At 40.1% G+C, this 22,027-nt stretch overlaps 1 protein-coding gene across 2 annotated transcripts in view; it reads left to right on the top strand.

The window, feature by feature from the left end:
- The first annotated feature begins 1,867 nt into the window (after positions 1-1,867).
- Positions 1,868-22,027, top strand: part of nlgn2b (neuroligin 2b) — a 42,632-nt gene continuing 22,472 nt past the window's right edge. For both annotated transcript variants that reach the window (XM_049742346.2, XM_049742345.2), the window contains exons 1-2: positions 1,868-2,631; positions 15,656-16,365. In XM_049742346.2, the coding sequence (XP_049598303.1) occupies positions 15,855-16,365 (511 nt within the window). In that variant the 5' untranslated portion in view covers positions 1,868-2,631; positions 15,656-15,854. The remainder of the gene's footprint in view (positions 2,632-15,655; positions 16,366-22,027) is intronic.

The raw sequence follows: 22,027 nt of genomic DNA, 5'->3' as shown, positions 1-22,027 counted from the left end.
GGCGCTAGACCACTCAATGATGCAATGACAAGTGTGTGCAACAGAGGGTAGTGTTTCCCCGCAACTGGGTGGAGGAAGCGCATTATCGCCTCACGAGTGCATCTTTGAAATGCATCTTGAAGCTCCTCTTAAGTCTCTTGTGTGCGGCAGCGTTGCATAAATTAGCTTCTTCCACTTACAAGGGCATCCGTGTCCTCTCAATATCATTAATGTCTGATTTGAACTCATTTGCCAGGTTCACAAACCACAGATGACATGTATTTTATAATGTGCGTGTGGGTTTTGCTTATGAGTGAGTGACTGAGGCCCTTGTCACGAGGGCCTTGTGCCCATGGTTACCACAGTTATCTCTCATCGCATCCATGATGGAGACTGGCATTCAAAGTAGGACTGTGGCTGCGGATTTATACATCCTAGAACATCTTCTGGCTCATTTTAAATGACTCTGTCCAAGCTGTTTGAAGATGCACCATTTAGACAAATACGAAGAAAATAATGAAGGAATTCCGAAGCATGGCTGCAATAAAAACATTTTGGAATACTTTCGACATGATTTTAGAGACTGCATGTTATTGTGTTGACAATTTGAAAAAGGCTTGAAGTTTTGAAAAATTCATCTCTCTACTCTTTGGAAGAATGAGCCGTGCCTATTTAATCCTCTTGAGTGAGGTCGTGCATAACTATAATAATCAGCGTAGAAAGAATGACAAATGGTTGACTGAGCAGAAGCTGTAGTACAAGGCAAGGCAAGGCAAGGTAATTTATAAAGTGTGATAAAGGAGCTTCATCTTTTGACGGGAATTCTGTGAGAATATAACAAAAATTTGAACCATGCAGTCTGACTATTACTCAGGTAAGGGCAAACTTCCTCTTTCCTACCATTTGAATTAGCTTTTATCGTCCATCTCACTTGGAAGCCATCTTTCTGCACATGAGCCCATGATTCCTCACCACTCCTTCCCCAATCCCAGCACATACGCACATAACAATGTAGTGACCCCGGTGATCGAAATGTTGCGAATACCCAGGAAAAACTCCCAAACAAACCTGGGTGGGAACAGGCGGTGACAGAGATAAGAAATAATGCAATTTCCTCAGTGCCCCATCCAACCTTCATGCTCTGTAAGGGCTCCAAATGATGTCCAGCCTGGCGTATGCAATCCCATAGATTACAACCGTCAAGAATGAACTGGCCTCTGGGAAAGGTCTCGTACATTTTTCCGAGTAGTTTTAGCACCATCATTAATCAATTAAAACAATTCACTTTTGTAAAGATTTGCTAAGTGTCATTTTCTATGGTTGCAATTGAATTCGAGAACAATATTTGGCTCATCTAGAATAATTCAATCCGATTTAATTCAAGGACTGTATCGTCACTTGCAATCAAAGTGAAGATTCTACATGCATACCAAAAAGGCAATTGGCCGCTGCTTGGGAACTTGACGCTTCAGCTCCTGCTACAGGTTTGCTATTGTGGCCTGGAGACTGACTTGGCCACTCCATGACCTGAATCTTCTTCTTCTTTTGCCCTGCCATTATGCTTTGGGTCATTGTCATGCTGAAAGACACATGGACGCCCTTTCATTAGAGTGCTTGCAAAGGAAAGGAGGTTTCTAAAATGTTATAGTCTCATTTAAACTGCAGGTAACAGTCGTGTGCATCCAGTGGATGGAGCAAGAGCGAGCCTACAGTGTTGCTAAATCAAAGCAATTGTTTCACTAATAATCTTAGCCTCCCTCCCAAATAGCCTGAGATGATGACTTTGGTTTTCCACATGATGACGTCAGCAGAGTGTCACTGAGTTATGCGTCGGACCTCCTCGTCATGACAACGAGCTTGAAATATTAACGCATTGTCCTATGAGAGAGCGCGAGAGATACATGGGAGCAGCGGTGATAGAAAGAGAGCATCTTTGCTGCGTCTAATCACAGCATCCCTATATGTGCAATTAATGTTACCATTATAAAGCCAGGATTGTAGAGAATCGGCTACAGCGAGGGCTCGGGAGAGAGAGGGAGAGAGAAGGAGAGAGAGGGCGAGAGAGGGTTGAGGGAGAGAACGGGAGCGAAAGGGAGAGCGAGAGCCCCCCCATCCCTACGCAAGCGCGCAAAAAAAGAGGAGCGCGGAGCTTTTTTGTGGGGTGTCAATTTCACATATGAAGCCAGTTTTTTTGAGGGAGGCCTGTCGGTCCGATGTATGGAGAAGCTTTTCAGGATAATGATCGGACTGGAGAGGACACACAGCGTTGACTGCAAATAACGCGCAAATTTGACGCCATTGCATTGCGCGTCCATTCGTTATTCCCGGTGCGAATCATTCTTTCTTCTGAATTGCAACATTTAAGTAAAAAAGAACATTGTGATCTTTAAAGTGTGTAGTCTGAGCGGAATGAGAGGAGGCGCAGGAGGAGGAGGAGGAGGAGGAAGAAGGGGCTGCTGTGCTTTTGGGGGGGTGGAAACGCTGGACGGAACCCGGGAAGGTGTGCTGATGTGCGGATGCCTCTGAGTCTCCTGAGAAATAATCACGTCCGCACAAGAAATGGCCTAGTTACAAACACCAGAGGATACTAAAGGGACTTTAACTCGTTTACGACCGCCGTCATCCTCGGAAATGCGCCGCTTTTTTCTGAAGGTAAGACATATGTTGAGCACCATCAACCCCCTGGTGAGACGTTTGCGGACTATCTTGGATGTTCATGCGTGCGCAATCCGCACCGCTCCGCTGGTGACTTAGCACATTGCGCACGTAGAGTCCACCTTGACGCACTGTCACTACCGGGGGCAATTGGTATTTAAGCGCAAATCACTTAGTTTCCACAGCACAGATCGAGTCGTGTCTTTTCCCGTGGGAAGCTCAGATCGGCCTTGCCTGTTGATAAAGTGTCACATTTTAACAGTAGCCCGCTACTTCATGCATTCAGCACCAAGTCGCTGTCACTGCTGCTAAATGGCGATGCCTCTTCTAATTCAAAAGTATTTACCACTCCATTGTCCAGGTATATTATCATTATGCTTTTATCCCGCAGGCAGCTCGGTTGTTTAATAAGAATATACGTATGAATCAATCATCAATCAGAATCTGTCAGACCTCACTTGATGATGATGTCTTCCCTGGTGGAAAACATAATAAAACTCTGAGAGTGACACAGTGGAAACACATAAAGCCAGTGTCCTACAAGATCCAGACAGGGAATTAAATGCACAGTCGCCGATGATCCAGGGAGGGCTCCATTAATATTCAGCGGTGGTTGGCCAGGGCTTGCTTAATGCTAGACAACAAGACCTCTGTTCTGGCAGCTCCTCAATGAACATGCTATATCGTATTTCAAATTTCAAAGGATAAAGTTGCTGTTTTTTTTCTCCTCAGTGCACTCATTCCTTGAACTAGGTTGCATTCTTGAAACATACGTGGGAAGTGCGTGAAAAAGACTTGTGATATGCACTCCCACATAACAAATTTAGACTTCCCTGTATTATTGATTGACTAACTGAGATTATTTCCACTGACAAGAGAGCAACCTTGTCAGATGTCAGTGTTAATTCCATTCCCACGGTGTTGTACAGTGTATTTAAACATACAAAACAAAGCGCTTACACAACACGACACCTACGTGAAATTTTCATCAGCATGCCGCCATGTCCTGACTACTTTGTCCTGCACTTCTATTGATTGTAGAAGGCCATGAATTTTAAAAACAAGGCACAGATCATAGATTTGGTCGTAGATGAAATGGGCCCTTTATCTGCTCTCTGATGCTGCATTACTATGTGGTTTAATGGAAATTTTCAATTTTAGGACCAATGAGCCTTGTTATGAGACAAAAATGTACCGGTATGAAAAAATATACTGTCTTAGCTGCTTGCCCTGGTGGATGTTATGTGGTGAAGGTCCATAAACCATCTGCATTAAGCACTTGTCCATTCATTTACCTGTTTGTTTAAATGGTTGAAGTATGAGAAGAGAAATGAGAAGGTAAGCCTTTAGTATAGATTCTAAAAAAGGATATGTCATAAACTGATAAGTGTTCCTAAATGATGGAAACGATGTTCTTTCTGCAATTGGAAGTCGGAAATCTCAGTCGGCACTAACAATATGACCTCAAAACCGTAACGGCAATTGGGGCAAAAAGAGTTAGGCTACTGCTCAACTCTCTACGATTTCTTTTGGTTACTGTCTTATGTAGTGTTCTAATACAGCAACTGAGAGATGGCATGTTTTAGTATGATAGTGATGGGGTTTGTATATGCGCTTCTGTATACAACCCCTCCTCCCATCATCTCTGAAGTAAATGTCACATCACTATGAGTTGTGGGCCAGTCACTCAATGCCATGACACGCACATGTCGTATATCAAAAAGTCTACAAGTGTCCTCGTATGACCACTCGTTGGGCTGTCAACAATATTTTTGGCCATACTAAATCATCATTGTGTTTATCAATTAATTTATCAATTGGGCTGTCAACAACATTCTTGACCATACTAGATCATCATTGTGTTTATAAGTTACTATCAACAAATGCGAAATCAGTTCAATATATGTTTCTGTAAATTTCACTTCTTCTGCTAATGCATCATCTCCCCATGGGAACAGTCTGTGCCGGTCTATACGTTTTTTAAAAGCTATTATTACTATTTGTGTACGCTGTCATGAGGATTTGTGAATTTACATTTCTGTGTGAAGATGTTTGGACAAAAGAAAAAAAGAGGACGATAGAATGACCCAGCTCTGAGTCAAGTCACGACCAGGGAGGAGAGCTTGACCTGACCCATTATCTGTGAGTGAAGTGAAGCTAGAGAAACACCATGGTAACCACGTTGTGTAACCTGTTTTGAACAATATCACATAACAAGCGTCCATGAGATGAGTCAAAATAAGTGGTGCCTGGTAAGAATAGCGCGCCAAAATCACAGTGACATCAGCTGGATCTGGTGGATCACTGTGAAAATAATTTCTTCTGGTAGTGTGTTTGTGTGAATTCCGCATTACATTGGTCACTGATTTTTTCTGTGAGGTCTGGACACAGCTAAAAATGTAATATAATAAAAAAAAGATAAAATAAAATGAATAAAATAATTGTTAATTTTTATTAGAACAGAAACATTAAAATAAGAAAGGAACCCCTGCCCCCTCCACCCCCCTTTTTAATCTCATTTTCGGCAATTGTTTTAACAAATAGACTGCAAATTAGTTGAGACTCAATTTTCCCTCAATTGCTTCAAGACATGATTAGCCACAATCAAATCCACATTCTCATTTATATGTGATAAATTAATCAATAGAATTTCATGCCCGTGCCCAATACACATCCATGACTTGTATTATCTTAAGATTGTGACTGTTCCAATTGTTATTCAAGGAGTGAGAATCATTATGAATTCAAATATATCTCAATCTTATTCCATACAACATATGACAGTATTTATTCTAGTATGTAATATAATCATTTGCTTTCTACCCTACCTTAATTTTGTGTTCTTATGCTGACTCTGAAGTAAACGGTGCAAATCAATGCCGTCTTCTCAGTTGTGCAAATGTGGTAGATGAGTATCTGAGAAATGTAAGGCTAGATCACATTTACGCTTAGCGACCTGAAAGTGGTTTAACCGCACAATAATTGAAGTGAAACACACGGTCCCATATCTTGTTAAAAATAAAGAAATATCCCTCCCACCAACAACCGAGCACTTTTACAATATTACCTCTGATCTGCTTAGCGAAATCAATTTCTTTTAATTAGGGGTGAAATGTGTTATAGATGATTATATTAGAGAGGCAGCATGGGATTTGCTCAGTATAATTCAGGGGGCTTGAATGATTGCTACGTCGGCTACAGTATAAAACACGAGACGCAATCAGGTGCACAATAGCAAAGGCAACTCAACAAAGGCAATTAGTTTCGTTGTTGAAAATGATGAGATTAAAATAGTTTACAAATAAAGGAGAAAAATACAGGCACCAACAGACTTGTGACTAAGACCTATAGCAGTAATTGCTGCTTGTTGATGAATTTGTAAGACAGCATGGTTTTGCAAAAAAATGAAAAAAAAAATCATAACTGATTTCTATCAAAGGAAGGAAGCCATTACATAATCCAGATAAAAAAAATCTGGTTTCAAAAATCTTTAACTGCCTAGTCACTAACAGATGCATCTAAAAAAGTAAGCATTGAATATTGAATGTTCAAGTCATTCCTGAATACAGTTCAAATGTTTTTCTAAGTTAAGAAATATTTTTTGATAATATGCCCCAAACTGCTTCCCTTCTTTTGACACCATTATTAATTTACTATATGCATTTGAAGCAGTGCAAACCGTGGTACTAAAAGCCGTATTAAAGTATCATATGCCATGTTATTCGGTTCCCCTTTGGGTGGTTGCCACATTTTGGTATACAAATCATCTCAACAGAACACATCACACAAGTCTTAGTGCTCCACTTGTACAAACTCATCAGCAATGCAGCAAGCTCATCCCATCTTTCAAGGTATGCGCTCAGTTCAACACGACAGGCCTCTTAAGGCAACATTTAAATTTCAGCAGCTGCTTGTTTGTGTGTGCGTGTGTGTCTGCTGACATAGTGATGTCAAGTAAAATGCATCTTCTCAAATGGAATGTCGGTCAAAATTGCTTCATGACACAGTCAAGCAGGTTCAGACCGGCATTTTGGTAATAAAGTCAAGCCGTCTGCTTCCAATCTTCTTGTGAATAGATTGTATTTAGTATTATCAGTAATTATATTTGCGCCTACAATGTTCAGCAAGTTGTTGTCACCACGTTTCCACCAAAAGTCCTCAAAATATAGTGTTTGGCTCCCAGTGTTGCTGATTGGAGGTACCCTTCTCGCCTCATAGATCAAGATTGTCCAAACTAAGACCCAGTGGCTATTTGCAGCTCGCCATCCATTTTTCAGAGGCCCGCAAAGGGCTTGACATGAACTTTTTCGCTCACCAGCCACTGCGGCTTATGGTTTCTCAGAGTTATTAGCAACTCTGCATTTTTGTTGGATAATAAGGGATATGCGCAACCGAGTTCTGCATTCAGTAAAACAGGTCAGAGAGAAAGCTAATATGAAAGTCCAATGAAAATAAAAATATAATGTACCTGTAGCATGTCACTTCTGGTCAGAATATTGTACATACATATGACATCAGTGAACTAACAGATTAACACGCATTTGGCCCAGCATTTGGTGCCTCTACAGCAAAGATGCAGGAATTAAATCTCCTCTCGGAGAAACGTGCTTTTGGACACGCAGAAACTTTCCTTAATCTGCCTTTATTGGAACAAAACTGTTTGCTCTTTCCCACAAATTATTTAATAGTACAATGATTGCCTTGAAATGTCCACTGTATTGCTTTTTGCAAGGCTTTGGACGATTCCCTGCTTTTTCATTAGCAGAAAAAGCCCTGTTCTTCTTCCTTATGCATAAAAATGTGACTTGCTAAATAATGTGAACACTTAAAAAAAAAAAAAAAAAAATACTCATATGTTTAAGTTAAATCTTTCATACATAACTTAATAACATCTTGGAACAAACCAAAGAATAGCTTTAGGACAGTAATTATGAAACAAAGTGCATGTACCACACTGTACAGATCAAATAGCCCCTCAGTCAAAGATGACATTTTAATTGTGATTTGTTTTATTTATTTTATTATCACATTGCAAAAATCAATATAGCTTGATGTTGTTGAGCATTGTTAAATAAATAACCGGGCTAGATCACAGTAATTGAATTTCTTATTACTGTCAGGGATGAAAACATTTTATCGAGGTTCAGAAAGCATTGCGGACTGGGTTAGATCACTTGTTATGCTGCTCTCATTGTCACACCACAGTTACAACGACAAGAAAAAATAATTGCATTGAAAAAACAGTAAATAAGTGCTCAATGCACGTTGTATCCGCAGATGTGCTCATTTGCGTTTGCAGGCTTAGTAAACACGAGACAAAAGTGCACATTGTGTGCACTGCTTTCTTCCCAATTAAAGATGACGTTTCATTTGTCTGAGCTCAGTGTTTGATTTGCATTCCCAGTGACATTGATTTAACTGTGGAGTGCATATTTAAAAGAAAGGCTGGGCTCTATGCGATAAAGTTGTGCTGAATTACACCCCAGATACCGTCCAAGAATGAAACTATTGATGTGCAGAAGTGATTTTGTTTTCAGAATGACATAATATGTTGACTAAACGTAAACCTACAGAATGATGGAATAAACAGAAGAAAAACATTCAAAACTTGTTCCGATTGCAGCAAAAGCTTCCTTCCATGTCAGACTGGATGCATTAAGCCATTAACATTGATGCGTCAAATGCATTTGTCCTTGATATGGCTAATTGATCATTTGATGGATCGTGGTTGTGGTCAGGACTGATTTGTGGAGGCTAACAAGCTTACGTATGCACACATTACATAGGACAAGTAATTGAATACTGACAATCATCTCAGTTTTATAGCCCATATTTTTTAGCAAAGCATAAAATTGAATGATGCAAAAAAAAAATATATATATATATATATATATATATATATATATATATATATATATATATAGTTTTTTTTGTTTTTTTGTTTAGCGTTTTAAATTAAAAAAGAAATAGCAAAATAGCAGTTCACCTTATCTTTATTTTTGATAACTAACGAGAAGAAATGACACAGATTTAAGATGTCGGCCCCAAATCACATAACGCTTTTCACTCCCCCTCATAATTTGTTCAACCCACTAGTGATGCATTTTAATTCTGTCATGCATAATATCTTTTATAAATGGAGTGTTAATTATTCAACTTTAAAAAATTGAACAAACTAGTGCATGGGGTGCTGCTATCTCTTGGATTTAGCTAGTGTCTTAAATTAAATGTGACTCTACCACACCAAACATTGGTTTCTTAATTGCCAACAACTATTGCATTTGTCTTGTAATAACAGATACAATGAGTCCATTAAAATTGGAGGTGACACTCTTGTATAAATGGTGAGCACAGTGTAAGCTCTACAGACATTAATTAAAAAAAAAAGATAGGATCATCTGTCTCACTGACATACTAAAAAATATGCTCCATCTGCAAGCATTATAAACAAGACACCAAGCTGGAATTTCGCACTGACTTTTTCTATCCTCTTATACAGTGCAAAACAATACCACTGCTAATTTTCAATGACTGTTCACAAATAGAATTGAGAAACCAAACATAATTTTAAACATTGCACCACAGTAACATTGACACATACCCGTGTAATGTTTTTTTTTTTTTTTAACGAGTTTCTCTTTTATTATAACATAATTATTATCATGCGTGATAAATTGGCAGCCATATTATTGAGGTACATCTTATCTTAACATATAAATAAATAATTCTCCATGAGTCACTTGGGCACCTTGATGTGTGACGAAGCTGCTGAAAATATATCATAAGAAAACATACAAAGGGGTTACATTTTTAGATCTGGGGGGAAAAAAATGTGACTGACAGGTTCGGTTTGTAAAGGGATTCAAGGTTGTTTGTTTCTTGTTAAAATAGATTTTTGATGGAAAAAATAGAACTTCGTGTCGACTTAATTGCTACGAGGATCTGTTTGTTTTAATCAAGTTTGGATAAAATAATGTACTTCTGATATAAATTGGATATGGCTCATGAGGAGTTGATTGTTGTTGATTCCAGAGTTGGTCTAGACTGGTACTTGTTATTCAATTTCTTGACATTTCTGTTGGCCTCTCTTAACAGTCAATTCAATGTCCATCCAAGGATTGTTTGACTACTTAGCCATTCGTGGTGTTCACATCGAGGTAGCAGCTTTACTAGACACCGACTCGTTTCTCAACGCCTTGCGTCGATTTATCGCGAGAAGGGGCCAGGTAGAAGAGCTACGTTCAGATAAGGGAATGAATTTCATCGGGGTCGAGCGAGATGGGTGTTCAACACTCCAGTTGCTTCTCACCGTGGAGTATAGGAGTTCAGGCAAATACGTTGTTTTGGGGGAAAGGTTTTTAAATGAATTTTCTTCTTCTCATTTCATTTTCATCACAAAAACCTGTGATTAGAACAAGGGTGTGTAAACTTTTTCTGTATCCACTCTGAGTATGGTGGAGGGCAGCAGAGCTGTAACTTGACCACTTAACCATGCGTGCCAACCTCCTTCCTGCACTCGCCTCCATTTAGCCTGTTTTTCCTTCCTCTCTTTCCCTCTGACATCTGCTCCTCCTCATCTTTTTGAAGCTGCCCTCGCCGCTTTCCTCATTTCACCTCACACTTACGCTGTCTTTCTTTTCCTCTGACATCACAACTGTAAGTTTCCGTCAGTTTAAAGAAAAATCTACTAAGTTTAGAGCAGCAGACTGACCAAAGATTTTGTCAATCAATAAGACCAAAGTGTTTTGTTGGCATTGTAAAATCATATTTATAGAATTGTTTATATTGGTGCATGTTAGTGATGTTATCTGGTTTCCTTTTAGCAAAGGACAGTTGACTTCACTGACACAAATGCTAATGAGAGTGTAGCTAATTTGCTTTGGTCTCTGGCCCATCCTGAGCAGCAGCACACTTTTGCACAGCCCGATCCTCACTTGGCTGTCATAACACAGATCACATTGACGTCACTGACATGAAAAATAGGCACTAAATCTAGGTGCACCCATGCACTATAATTAATTCTAACTATGGCTATATCTCTTTTTGTTTTTTTACATGGTCGGACAAACGATGATTGTTTTCACGTTTGTTAAATGTTCAACCTTGGGTGAGGTCCGCGTTCTACATATTTTGTACTGTGTATCTTTGTAAAGGCAAACTTATTTGACTTAGCTTCTCTACTGGGTCTCAATAGATTCACCTAATGTTGTGGACACTGAGTGTTCTTTGTCCTATTTGCCCTCTAAGACCTTGGTCCAATGTGAAATGATTTCGCAGGGTATGTCAGTGCATCTCCGTGCTTCAATCCAGAGATTAGATAAAGTATGGTACAATTTTGAAATGTGATTGAGGGGCTCTCGCTCAGTGTTGCCACATTAGAATGGTCACGCGTAAAGTAGGCCAAAGCAGTGTCAAGGCACATCGCTACATACCGACTTCTCAATTTCAAATCAGCCTGAGATCCTAAGACTCTTTTTGACTTTTCTTTAGTCTACACTGGAGAATAAAAGCTGATTGCAGTTTTGCTCGGGGGGCTTAGCATTGAACATGGCTGCCTGAGGAACGTAAGCTAGTTAATTCAATGTCATCCCGTAAATCTCCTTTTAAATTGCACCCCTCTAGACATGCCGTTACAGACTGCCTTTATCTCCTCACTGTGTTTCTCCATTTTTTTTTCTTCCACATTTTTGTGCCAAGTGTTAAAAAAGATTACCATCTCTATCATTATCATTATTCCAAATAAGGAACAACAGTGAAACTCAAATATCGTCTTTCGTCATCATGGCCGGGCTTTGTTATCTAGTTCTCAAAATGCCTCAGAGCTTGCGATGACGCTGTCAGACTGGTCACTCAAGCTAGGAGTGTTGTGACAGACAAGCAACACAACTAATCATTCTTATATGGCTCTTCACTAATTAGTGAGACATGACACTATACACACGCACACGCACACACGCACATTTGCCCACACATTCATCGTGATCACTATAAACCATTCTCATTATCACATTAATGCTAGCCCCACACCAAAAGATAGGGATAATTACGGGTCTGACTGTGTGAGTGTGCCTGACTTGAGGCTTCTCAGAATTGACTATTTGCATAAATGATCCTGGAGTGAGTCCTGTATCTAATGAGCACATTCTTACTTCCAATTCACCTCCAGCTTTCACTGCAAAACAGATTAACCACTCAGATCCCATCGCATTTAATTTTAACCAGCAGTAGTCCAAGTAAATGCTGTCACTGGCCAAAGAAAAGCAGGCATCGCCGGAATTTTTCAATTATTTTTACACTATAATAAATCAAAATATATGTTTTAAAATAAAATAAAAAATCCCCACATCATTTGGAAATACAAAAGCAACAATGTCATTTCGACATCTTTCTTTCACAGATGATTCTGCTCTGAATATCATCGCATGCATTAAAGGTATTACCAAAGGCAATTGTGGATAAATTAAAATATTTTTTCTGTTGTTAGGGTTTTATTTAATTAGATCTTTTTCAACCTGCTCTTCCAAGACTTGCATTTAGTGCAAAATGTAATCATTTACATTTAGTAAACAAACAAAAAGCTCATTGTGAGTGTTTTGGAGAACGTAATGGAATTTATGTACAGTTAAATAATGGGACAATGGATTTGAATACAACATCTTTATGGACTTTATTCATATAAAGTGCAAAGTGTATTGTTGTCCAGCTATTCTGAATATTTCAGTGGGAAATGTGCCAAGTAGAGAGTTGCATGCCTGTGCTTTTCCTTGTAAAGCGTCTGCCATGTTTTTCCCCTGTTCAATTTCTTCTCCTAAATTTTGCGTTTTTTTTATTTTCAAATATGACTCAGATGCTTTTCAAGTCTCTCTGTATGCAGCGACCTTAATCACACGCATTGTTTTCATAACCTCAGCTTGAAAGAAAATATGACTCTATAACTCCAGTATCCTCTCAGCAGGGTTCAGTGAGGATCAAATTAAGAGATGTTTAAAAGCTAAATTAATCAAGTCTGCCAAATCTTTGCCTATTAGCCCCCACAGCACTCCCCTTGTCTTCAAGGACTTCACTCTCCATTAAAATAACATGCTGCATAATTTATAACAAAATTGCTGCCAGAACTTTGTGTATGTGGGCTTTAAAGAATCTAATAGGCTGTTGTCCAATTTTGGGGGTTATCACATTTTTAGCATTTAAAAAATGGATTTGGGAGAGAGAGAGGCAAACTGATAAACTTGGGATTTCAAATGATGAGAGCTGGCTTAAACCAATAAGAAGTACCTTATTTTAGAAAGGCTGTAACACAAGACTGCATTTGATATATTTAACAAAAGTAAGGTGTTCAGTCAGCGCTCTCCTGCTGTCGTGCTAGTCTTGCACCTGCCTTAAAAGCTTCTTCAAACATGAGGCCACTTTATGATGTTGTCAATTTTAAAAGCACTACTTCAAGTAAAGTAGGACCGTAAAATATTACGTGTTGCTTCACTGATGCCTCACACAGTTGGACAACAGAGAAACTTTAAGATGTGGCTTTTGAGAAAATAAAATGTAAGGTTATGATGTACTTTAGAAGCAGAGATGGCTGCTACTTATGGAAGCAGCCATCTCCTCATCGTTTCTATTTTTGTAGCTCCCAACATATCCTGAACACAAATGGGTGGCAGCTTCAATGTGTAGGATGAGAAGATGAGTCCCCCCATTCTCCAAAGTTTTTTCAAACTACCTTGACTGTTCCATTTAAACACAGCCATAAAAATGTCCCAGTCACTGGGAGATATTACCCTCTCATGCAGCTTAGCTGACAGCACCACCATTTGTATCAAGCGGCGCCCGAGAATCTTACATCAGCCAGGTGATTTGGGTGTCGGCTTATTCCACTTAATGTGCAAAGACGGAACTTTAGTGCCAGTTCAGCCCTCAGATGGTTGACGTGAGCAGATGTTAGGAATGTAAGGTAGACACACCAATTTGGGTTGGCCATAGACTTTGGCAACATGGAACATCAAGGTCGCATTGAAATGTGTGCATCCATCTCTGGTAGTCGAATACAATAGGGTAACGCCACACATTGCATGCTATCAAAGGTTATGTTCACAACCGAGCAGCGAGTGTGTACGTCCCAATAGAATTGTTCTAGATACTCTGACCTTGATAATCTAGTGTATTTGTTCAGTAGCCTATGCTAAGGGACAAAACATTGCTGTGTGTACAGTACAGTACAGTACATTTAGACAATTAACAAAAAAAGCAATTCAAACACTGATTTGATGAAAGTTTATTGCACATTCAGCATTCTGTTCAAAAACATCCAAAGAACCAAGTATGCAGCATGATTATATTCTTATTGCGTAAATTGTTGTTTTGAAGTGGTCATGTGAGGAGTATAATTCTTGGACTTTCAAGAAGTTTTGTCATTGCTGTAAGGTTGCCAGGCAACCAACTAATACTGCAGAATTTTGATTCTCATTTATTTTGGCTAATTGTAATATTGTCAATAATTTATTCAGGTTATGGTTCATTTATTTATTTTTCAAATCATAAATTCAATGCTTTACTTTCAGACTGCTGTCAAGATTCATTCGTTATGTACGAACCAAAATAGGTTTCAAGTTGTTTTGACCAGTTTTACAACCTCGGGTGTGTGACGCATTATGGAGTCACTCACGTTGCTGTTAGTTGACCAAATATTTTTTCCAGGCAGCTTGGTTCTGGTTTTTCTAATGAGACACATTTGCAGTCACGTCACAAATTCGAGCCTCCAGTAATGCTGCGTGTGTGCAGCATGGCAGGGGAAAGAGTGGATATTGTGGGCTTGAACACGATGGAGGTATGATGTGGCATTCAAGCAAATGTGGGTAGCACATCAAGCCTTTATCACACCTAAACGGCTCTGTCACTAAAGCCAGAGTGCGATAAGCACTGCCCATTCGTCTGTAATAATGTGCGGAGCAAGAACCAAATGAACTGAGTTGTGAGGGAAAGGCGCTGGCATGGCCCCCATCCATGAAAGAGTGCTTTTTAAAGGTTGTATTTATATGCTTGTATTGATTTATTTATGGCATTTATTTTCTTTGTGATCTCTTGGCCACCAGTCCAGGTTGTACCATGCCTCTCTTCCCGACTCAGCTGAGATTGGCTCCAGCACGACCGCAACCCCAGGAGAGATAATTAGTATCCAAGATGGATGGATAGATATTTATTTTCAGTGTATTGGACAGACAGTATTCAAACAGCTCTGAAGAATGGCATCATTAAGATTTTAATTGTATGCCAGTGATCAAGTTATTTAACAATTCTTCAATTGATCATTTTCCTACCCTCATCATTTTGGAGAGTAAAACAAAATTAGTATTCATCTTCATTACTAATGTGGACCGTACGCTTTTCATCTTGTCTCATTAGCACGCTGAAACAAACCTATGAGGGTATTTTTAGCACAGTACAGTAGGACCTGTAGGTGTCAGATTATCTAAGGCAGTGGTTCTTAACCTGGGTTCGATCGAACCCTAGGGGTCCGGTAAGTCGGTCTCAGGGGTTCGACAGAGCCCCCACTGAGGAGGTCCGAACAAACCAGTTTTATCGTGTAGCTTTTGATTTGCCAGTATGTAATTTGTTGCAAGTTCATCCATTGTGTTGGTTTTGTTCTTTGAACAAGGTGATGTTCATGCACAGCTCATTTTGTGCATTAGTAAAAAACATCTATGTCTTGAATAAAAAAAAATTAAAAAAAATTCACTAACGAGGGGTTCGGTGAAGGCGCATATGAAACTAGTGGGGTTCGGTACCTCCAACAAGGTTAAGAACCACTGATCTAAGGTTGAGAAAATGGAAGTATAATAAGTCTGTTTTGGGGTCGCAGTGTTGGCAATATATTCAATTTTTTTTAAAATGTGTGTAGCATCACTCACATTCACTTCATCACTGAGTGGGAACTGAACCCAAACTGCATGTTTGGACACGGCTATGCCATTATTGTTTGAACACATATATATGTATTCTGACCCTTGTAACCCTTATTGTCTCGTAGGTGTTGTTGGCCCCTTGACTGCAGCTTTGGACCATCAAAAGAGGAAGACACATGAGCCTCCTGGTTCAACTTGAGAATGTTACCAAAACCACCACAGCACCATGTCACCCAAGGAAAACTATTAACAAAAGTCCTCTTTTTGCCTTCGCTCTCCTCTATGACTGTGAATCTGTGATCATCAAGCTGATGTCTTATTAAGATGACAAAAGGAGCTTTTATTTTGGACATGCTTTTTCCTCTCTATGCTGCCGGCCACCAAGGCTTTGGTGGGAAACGTCAACGTACCCCTCAAAGGAATGCCAACCCCTGTCTGGTTTGGCTCCTGGGGATCGTACTACACCTGACCCTCTCCTCGTGTCAGCGAGTTGACAAAAACCCGATAATATCCACGGGCTATGGAAAGATACGTGGCGTCAGAAAGGAGCTCAACAACGAGATCCTGGGCCCCGTGGAACAATACTTGGGAGTACCCTACGCCACCGCGCCCATTGGCGAACGGCGCTTTCAGCCCCCCGAGGCTCCCGGATCCTGGCAGGAGATCCGTAACGCCACTCAATTTGCGCCCGTGTGTCCCCAAAATGTTCACGGGGTGTTACCTGAGATCATGCTCCCTGTGTGGTTCACAGACAATCTGGATGCTGCAGCTACCTATGTTCAGAACCAGAGCGAGGACTGCCTTTACCTCAACATCTACGTACCAACAGAAGATGGTGAGTGACAACGACGAAGTCTTATATTGATACCTTATTGCTGTTAAGTTCCGCGTAGCTATGTCTCAGAGGAATAGACTGGAATTCTTAATTTGAATTTTCTTTTCCACTGAGTAGCTCTCATAACAAATATATTTAAATTGTATTCAGTGTAATAACTGTGCTTGACTGAAGGGTTACCACATCAGTACTTTCCTCCATATTAGTTCTTAATAAGGTCAGGAGGAAGTGGTAATTAAGGCTGCTAGGATTAGTGTGAGCTAGGTGGGTAAAGAATACAAACAGAATCTAACACCAAAAACAACCTTGTTTTGGCCTCCCGGGGTAAGATTAAAAAAAAAAGAGAATATAGCATCATGCAAAACGTGGTTCTCTTAATAGGCTCATTGTTTGTTCTTTAATTAATTGGCAGGTAAAAGAAAACACCATCAAAGTCCAACTTTAGAAGCAGTGCTAATGAGTATCCTGGACTAATGAAAAATGTTAAAAAAAGCAACAACAAAAACCAATTCCCTTCATTTTGGAATCGCAGTGGATTTCAGCCTACACAGTTTTACAGTATGTCAGCTTTACTTTGGCTACCAGGGATGATGCCTTGCTCGAGATTATTATTGTTTCAATGAAAATACATGTTATTGCAGTGTAAACACATTAATGCCTCTTTTATGAGTCAATCAAAAGAGAAGATATTTGGCGAAATGTTGACAGGGATGTTGTTAGGTTGTACTTTATTCATCGTACGGTGCTCTTTCTCACTAATAACAATAACGGATGACGTAAAATGCGCGGCGCTATTCCCGGGAGAATAGGTGTACAAACGAGGGAGACAGTCTTACACGCGGCCCTTCTGCTTGTCAGAATCTGTCACTTACAGTCAGGGGTCGCCACTTACAAAGCTGATGCGGTCCCTGAGGATGTGTTTCATCTCGTGTGAAAAAGACAAAAAGAGCTTAGAGGAAAATAATTCAAACATGTTTCCATTGTTCCATATGTAACTGTCACGATCTCTCGATTTGTTTACTTTGCCTATGGCAGACATGTCTTTAGCAGTGACGATTTGTTGCAAATCCTTTCACGCATGGGCGACTCTGACACATGATGCTGCCTGGAACTGCTCGGGAACCTCATCACACGCCTCTCACTGAAGGTGTAACTGATGACGACATGGAACAGTTGGTCAATAATTAAGTCCAACCATATGCCATCCTTTTTAAGGTTTGTTCATTTAAGTTCATGGAAAGTGATTTGGCTTTGAGTTCAGTTAGACAGAACTTGCCAAGACGTACACTCACCTGCACGCACCATGGGATCCAGTTAGATCCAAATAAGTGCTACATTGATCATTCTGATTCTACTCGTTAGTCGTTAGTCTGGTTCATAGCTTGGATTACAGTAAAACGACTAATAGTGATTTTGACAGTGCAGATGAAGATGTTGATTGACTTTTTTTGGTTTTCTTTTTCTCCATACTTTTGTTGGATTTTCTCCATTTTCAATCAATAACATGTCAGGTTGATTTCAAAATGGTTCGAGTGATCAAATGTGGATTCAGCTCCCAGGTTGTCACTCAGAGGATCTCAGTGGTTAAATAATAGACTTAATTTTACTCAAATGCTTCTTTTACCACCCTAGAAGAGTTAGTGGAAATGTGTGTGGATGTGATGATGTCATGTCGTTGTAAAGGTCAGCCAAGAAATCTAGTCCATTTTGTCCATCCCAAAATATAATGCTTTATATCATATCCACACACCAAGAGGGAGTAATAAACTTTTTTTTTCGTTTCACGCTTCTATAAATTTTATTAGGTCACTTTTTACTAATGTAGCAGTGAGCGGTGGATTTCATGCCTGTTCTGTGTGGGAGATAGTTTTAGGAATCCTAATCCAACTCATAACTTGCGTGTTAAAATTCATATGCTACTTGAATCAAATTGACTTCCAAATCGAAGTGCGTGGCTTGGTTTCTGATAAGTTTCAATTCCAGAAAACGACAGCACGTCCAATCATACAACGATCAGCTATTTCGTTTTCATACCCTCAGTGATCACATTCTTTGTGCTATTTATTGCACAAAATAAGTCATTTTTCTTTCTGCGCCCCCCACCCTCCCGCCCTGATCTGGAAGCAAGCCCTCGTCTCTCCTCCATCGTTATGCAGATGGCGGCAGAATGGGTCACTGTTCGGAATGCAAATGAACCCAATGCCCTTCTCCGGCTGGCCTATGGCTGTATTGAGCTGCCAATAACCACAAGCAAAGACGGCATCCGTGTGTGACGATGTCGCATATTTGCTATGTCTGGATGCCGTGATTCGCTTGCTTGTATTTTTACTCTTGTTAGCAGTAACTGGGCGGAGCCAGCCGCTGTGATGTTCCTGATTATAATTGGTCACAGTCCTAATCTTTTATGACAGGCTGTTATGACTGAAGTAGGACATCAGAGCAGGAGAGCAGCTGGCCGGAAATTCATTAGATGAAGATGAAGAAGAATGTGTATATTTGAGAAGATTGCCCCAAAGAGGGAATCAAGTCTTGGAGATATTTTCTGTTTGATTGCAATGGAAGCACACACAGATAATTATCAATCCATCCATGTTCTGATCCTCTACCTCTGCCACTTTCTTTTTCAACTTTCAAATATATAAATGAGAATTTTTTTCGATAGGCATCCAGTCCAAAACAAGTACACCCTCTCTCTCTGTCACCCCACCCCCACTTGTGACGTTCTTCCTGCAGTGTCTTGCACAACTAGGCTGCACCGTCTTGCTGCCTTCCTATTTCCTCAAGACACACCTCAACGAGAAGGCCTGAGATCCTTCATTTTTATTACTGCTCGAGCAGTCGTTTACAGTGCTGTGCTCTTTATTAAAACCATATTTCAAGGGTGGAATGGTTGAAGTGAGAAGGGTGCAGGAGGCTGGGGGGTACAGTAGAAATGGAGATCCGGAGCGGTGTGTAGGCCCACATGCGCCGGGAGCAGCTGGATGCAGGGCTTGCTGTGTCACACACCTTGTCAAGCAGACAGGCCAGCGCAGACATGACATAGCGCAGCTTCATCCCATTTACTGCAGAGAGGAAATGGAGAGAGACAGGAGACAGCTTGCACTGCGGCCACTAGCTCACTGAACCGAATAGAAACGCTACTGAATGAGAGATGGAGCTACATTAGGTCAAACAGTGCTGGGGAAAAGCTCAGCGAAATGCTCCTTGTGTATTGGCCAGCGCTGCCACATCATGTGACCTACCAGCAGGCCCTCCTTCTGGGCCATACGGGGCGAAATGCTTATGACCCAAAAACAATGTTTGTTTTCATTATCCTTTCATGCGTTTAGTTTGTGTTCACTCACCAGTGGCCTCTTCTCAAAAGAACAATTTCATGTAATGCAAAAAAAAATAAAAAAATTCCCTTGAGCATATCTTTTTGTCATTGCTTTTTTTGTACTGGCCAATTATCTCTTTTCAGCTATTGGCTGAATGCTGCGAGACTTGAATATCCACATCACTGTAATGATATTCTACATCACAAAAAGTGCTAAATGTTTGACACGTTAATGATGGGGAAGAGCAAAGATGGACTCCTCAATAGAGTCGAAAATCTACAGGAGCAAAAAAGTCTCTTGAGAAGCAAATTTTGAAAATTAGATTAGATAGATTTATTACGTAAGTATTGCATCTCAATCCGGACACAGCAATGCTCCACCCGCCATTTTCTGGAATATATAAGTATGCCTCACAGTATAATTGTTCTTTTTTTCCATGTCAGCTGAAGTTTTTCTGTCAGCACACGCAGGAAGCTAATCGGAAACAAATTTGCCGATCACTGGGCGGAAGCGCTCCCGGGTGCTTGAGCAAATAGTCCATTGGAGCTTGTTAGATTGTGCTGGTAAACATGTTTTATCTGGTAAAAAAAAAAAAAACAAAGCAATGAAACTATGAGCTTTTTAATTAATTACAGTCAATTACTTTTCATCATATGTGAAATTCTTTTGGGGTCATGAAGCATATTTCAGTGTGATGTTGTGGAAAGTATTATAATGTACATATAATTATATATATATAATTATTATATTATAATGCATACTTTAGTTTTGTGTTGTGGAAAATATTCTGTCTTATGTAACCATCATTTTAAAGGGCTGTTTGGTTAAATGGCAAATTTCATCTCATAAATTCAGGACAATGTTTTTCTTGCATGTTGAAGTCAGGCTGGCTCTGGATGTGGTGGTGCTTGTCTAAAATGTTGCCGCCACTTGTTTTTGAGCGGGCCCTATCCTCACATCCACATACTGCTCTTTATAGGCAGTAGAAAATGAATGAAATCAGAGTCATTGCCATTAAGAAGAGAGGTGTGGTTTTAGAGTGGCGCTAAGTAGTGGAAAATTGCTGACAAGATGGAGGACTAATGTGTCTTTCTATCCATTACCGCTCTGCCTACCTGGCTGTTCTCTATTAGCAGCGTAGCTCAGGACCAACTGTGCCTCCTCTCTCTATTGCACTAAGTACTATTTGGATCAAGCGTCTTCTTGGTGGTTTAGGGGAGGATGCAGGAAATCCATTCAGCATTGATCTTTTTTCCATTTAGAAGGAAGATAAACATTTTATGTCAGGAAGTTGGATTCATATAGACATATGGGATGAAAATGCTGCATTGCCGTGGCAGTGTGTTGTGGTGCCTTTATTTATCCGGTGCTTTATACAGAAACCCGAAAACCTTTATTTTGATCATAAGTCGACATTTTTTTTCTCCACACAAAATCAAAGTTACAGTTTGCTCTGTCAAGCATGTCGGGCACGCGATGAATCAAACAGTTAAGACAGGAGCGGCACAATGACTTTTGTGGCAATGCACTGCTGGGCAGGTCGGAGTAGCACAGCAACAGATGTTTAGGACCTTGTTAACATGCTTTGTGCAGCATGTGTGGATTTAATGAGTGTGGCTTTGTAAATTAGAGAGTCCTTTAATGGCTTCCTTGAAGACCTGACTGTACAGATAGTGGTTTCAAAACAACAGCAGACACAGGTGTAGCTGAGGGCAGATGGAGCACTCTATTGACAGAAAGGGAGAAAACGCAAATGAATGGGATCCTTATCAGGGAGGACTAGCAGGCTAAGGTGTTGCTTGGCTAAGGTCACGTTGATAAACATGTGTTATTGGCGCGTTTAACTGGCTTTACTATTACGGCTTAATGTGAGGCTCCTTTACTTGACCTTGACGACAGGCGGGTTGTAGTTTCGAGAGCAACCTGAAAATAAATGCCGATACTTTACCACCTTTCAGTTAATTTAAGTGACTTGTAATTTATCGAGGTTACTTTTAGAATTAGCTCGTCGGTGAAGTAATTAGGTTACTCTTTCATGCATGTCATCTGTAAAGTTATTTTTCAAGGTTACTGTCGAGACATGACATCACAAATGATCTATTATCAATTTCTCTTCAGTGGAATCTCATGCACCATGTAGAGATTTTGATAGCCTTGCAACAGCATCCTTAGGTCAACTTCAGCATCTTAACTTTAGTTTGGTGAATAGTCCCGCATGGAGGAATCCCACAGCTGAGTTTGAAGGTAAAACTCTGCAGCCAAATATGACGCATAGGATTGGGTACAGTTTTTTTGAGGAGCAGGAAGTCAGATGTTCCCATCATATGGAATCCTGGTTAGTGTTT

This window comes from Syngnathus scovelli, chromosome 15 (genome assembly GCF_024217435.2).
Source record: "Syngnathus scovelli strain Florida chromosome 15, RoL_Ssco_1.2, whole genome shotgun sequence".
NCBI lineage: Eukaryota > Metazoa > Chordata > Actinopteri > Syngnathiformes > Syngnathidae > Syngnathus > Syngnathus scovelli.
The sequence above is the reverse complement of the archived record's forward strand: the minus strand, read 5'-3'. Positions and strand labels throughout refer to the sequence as shown.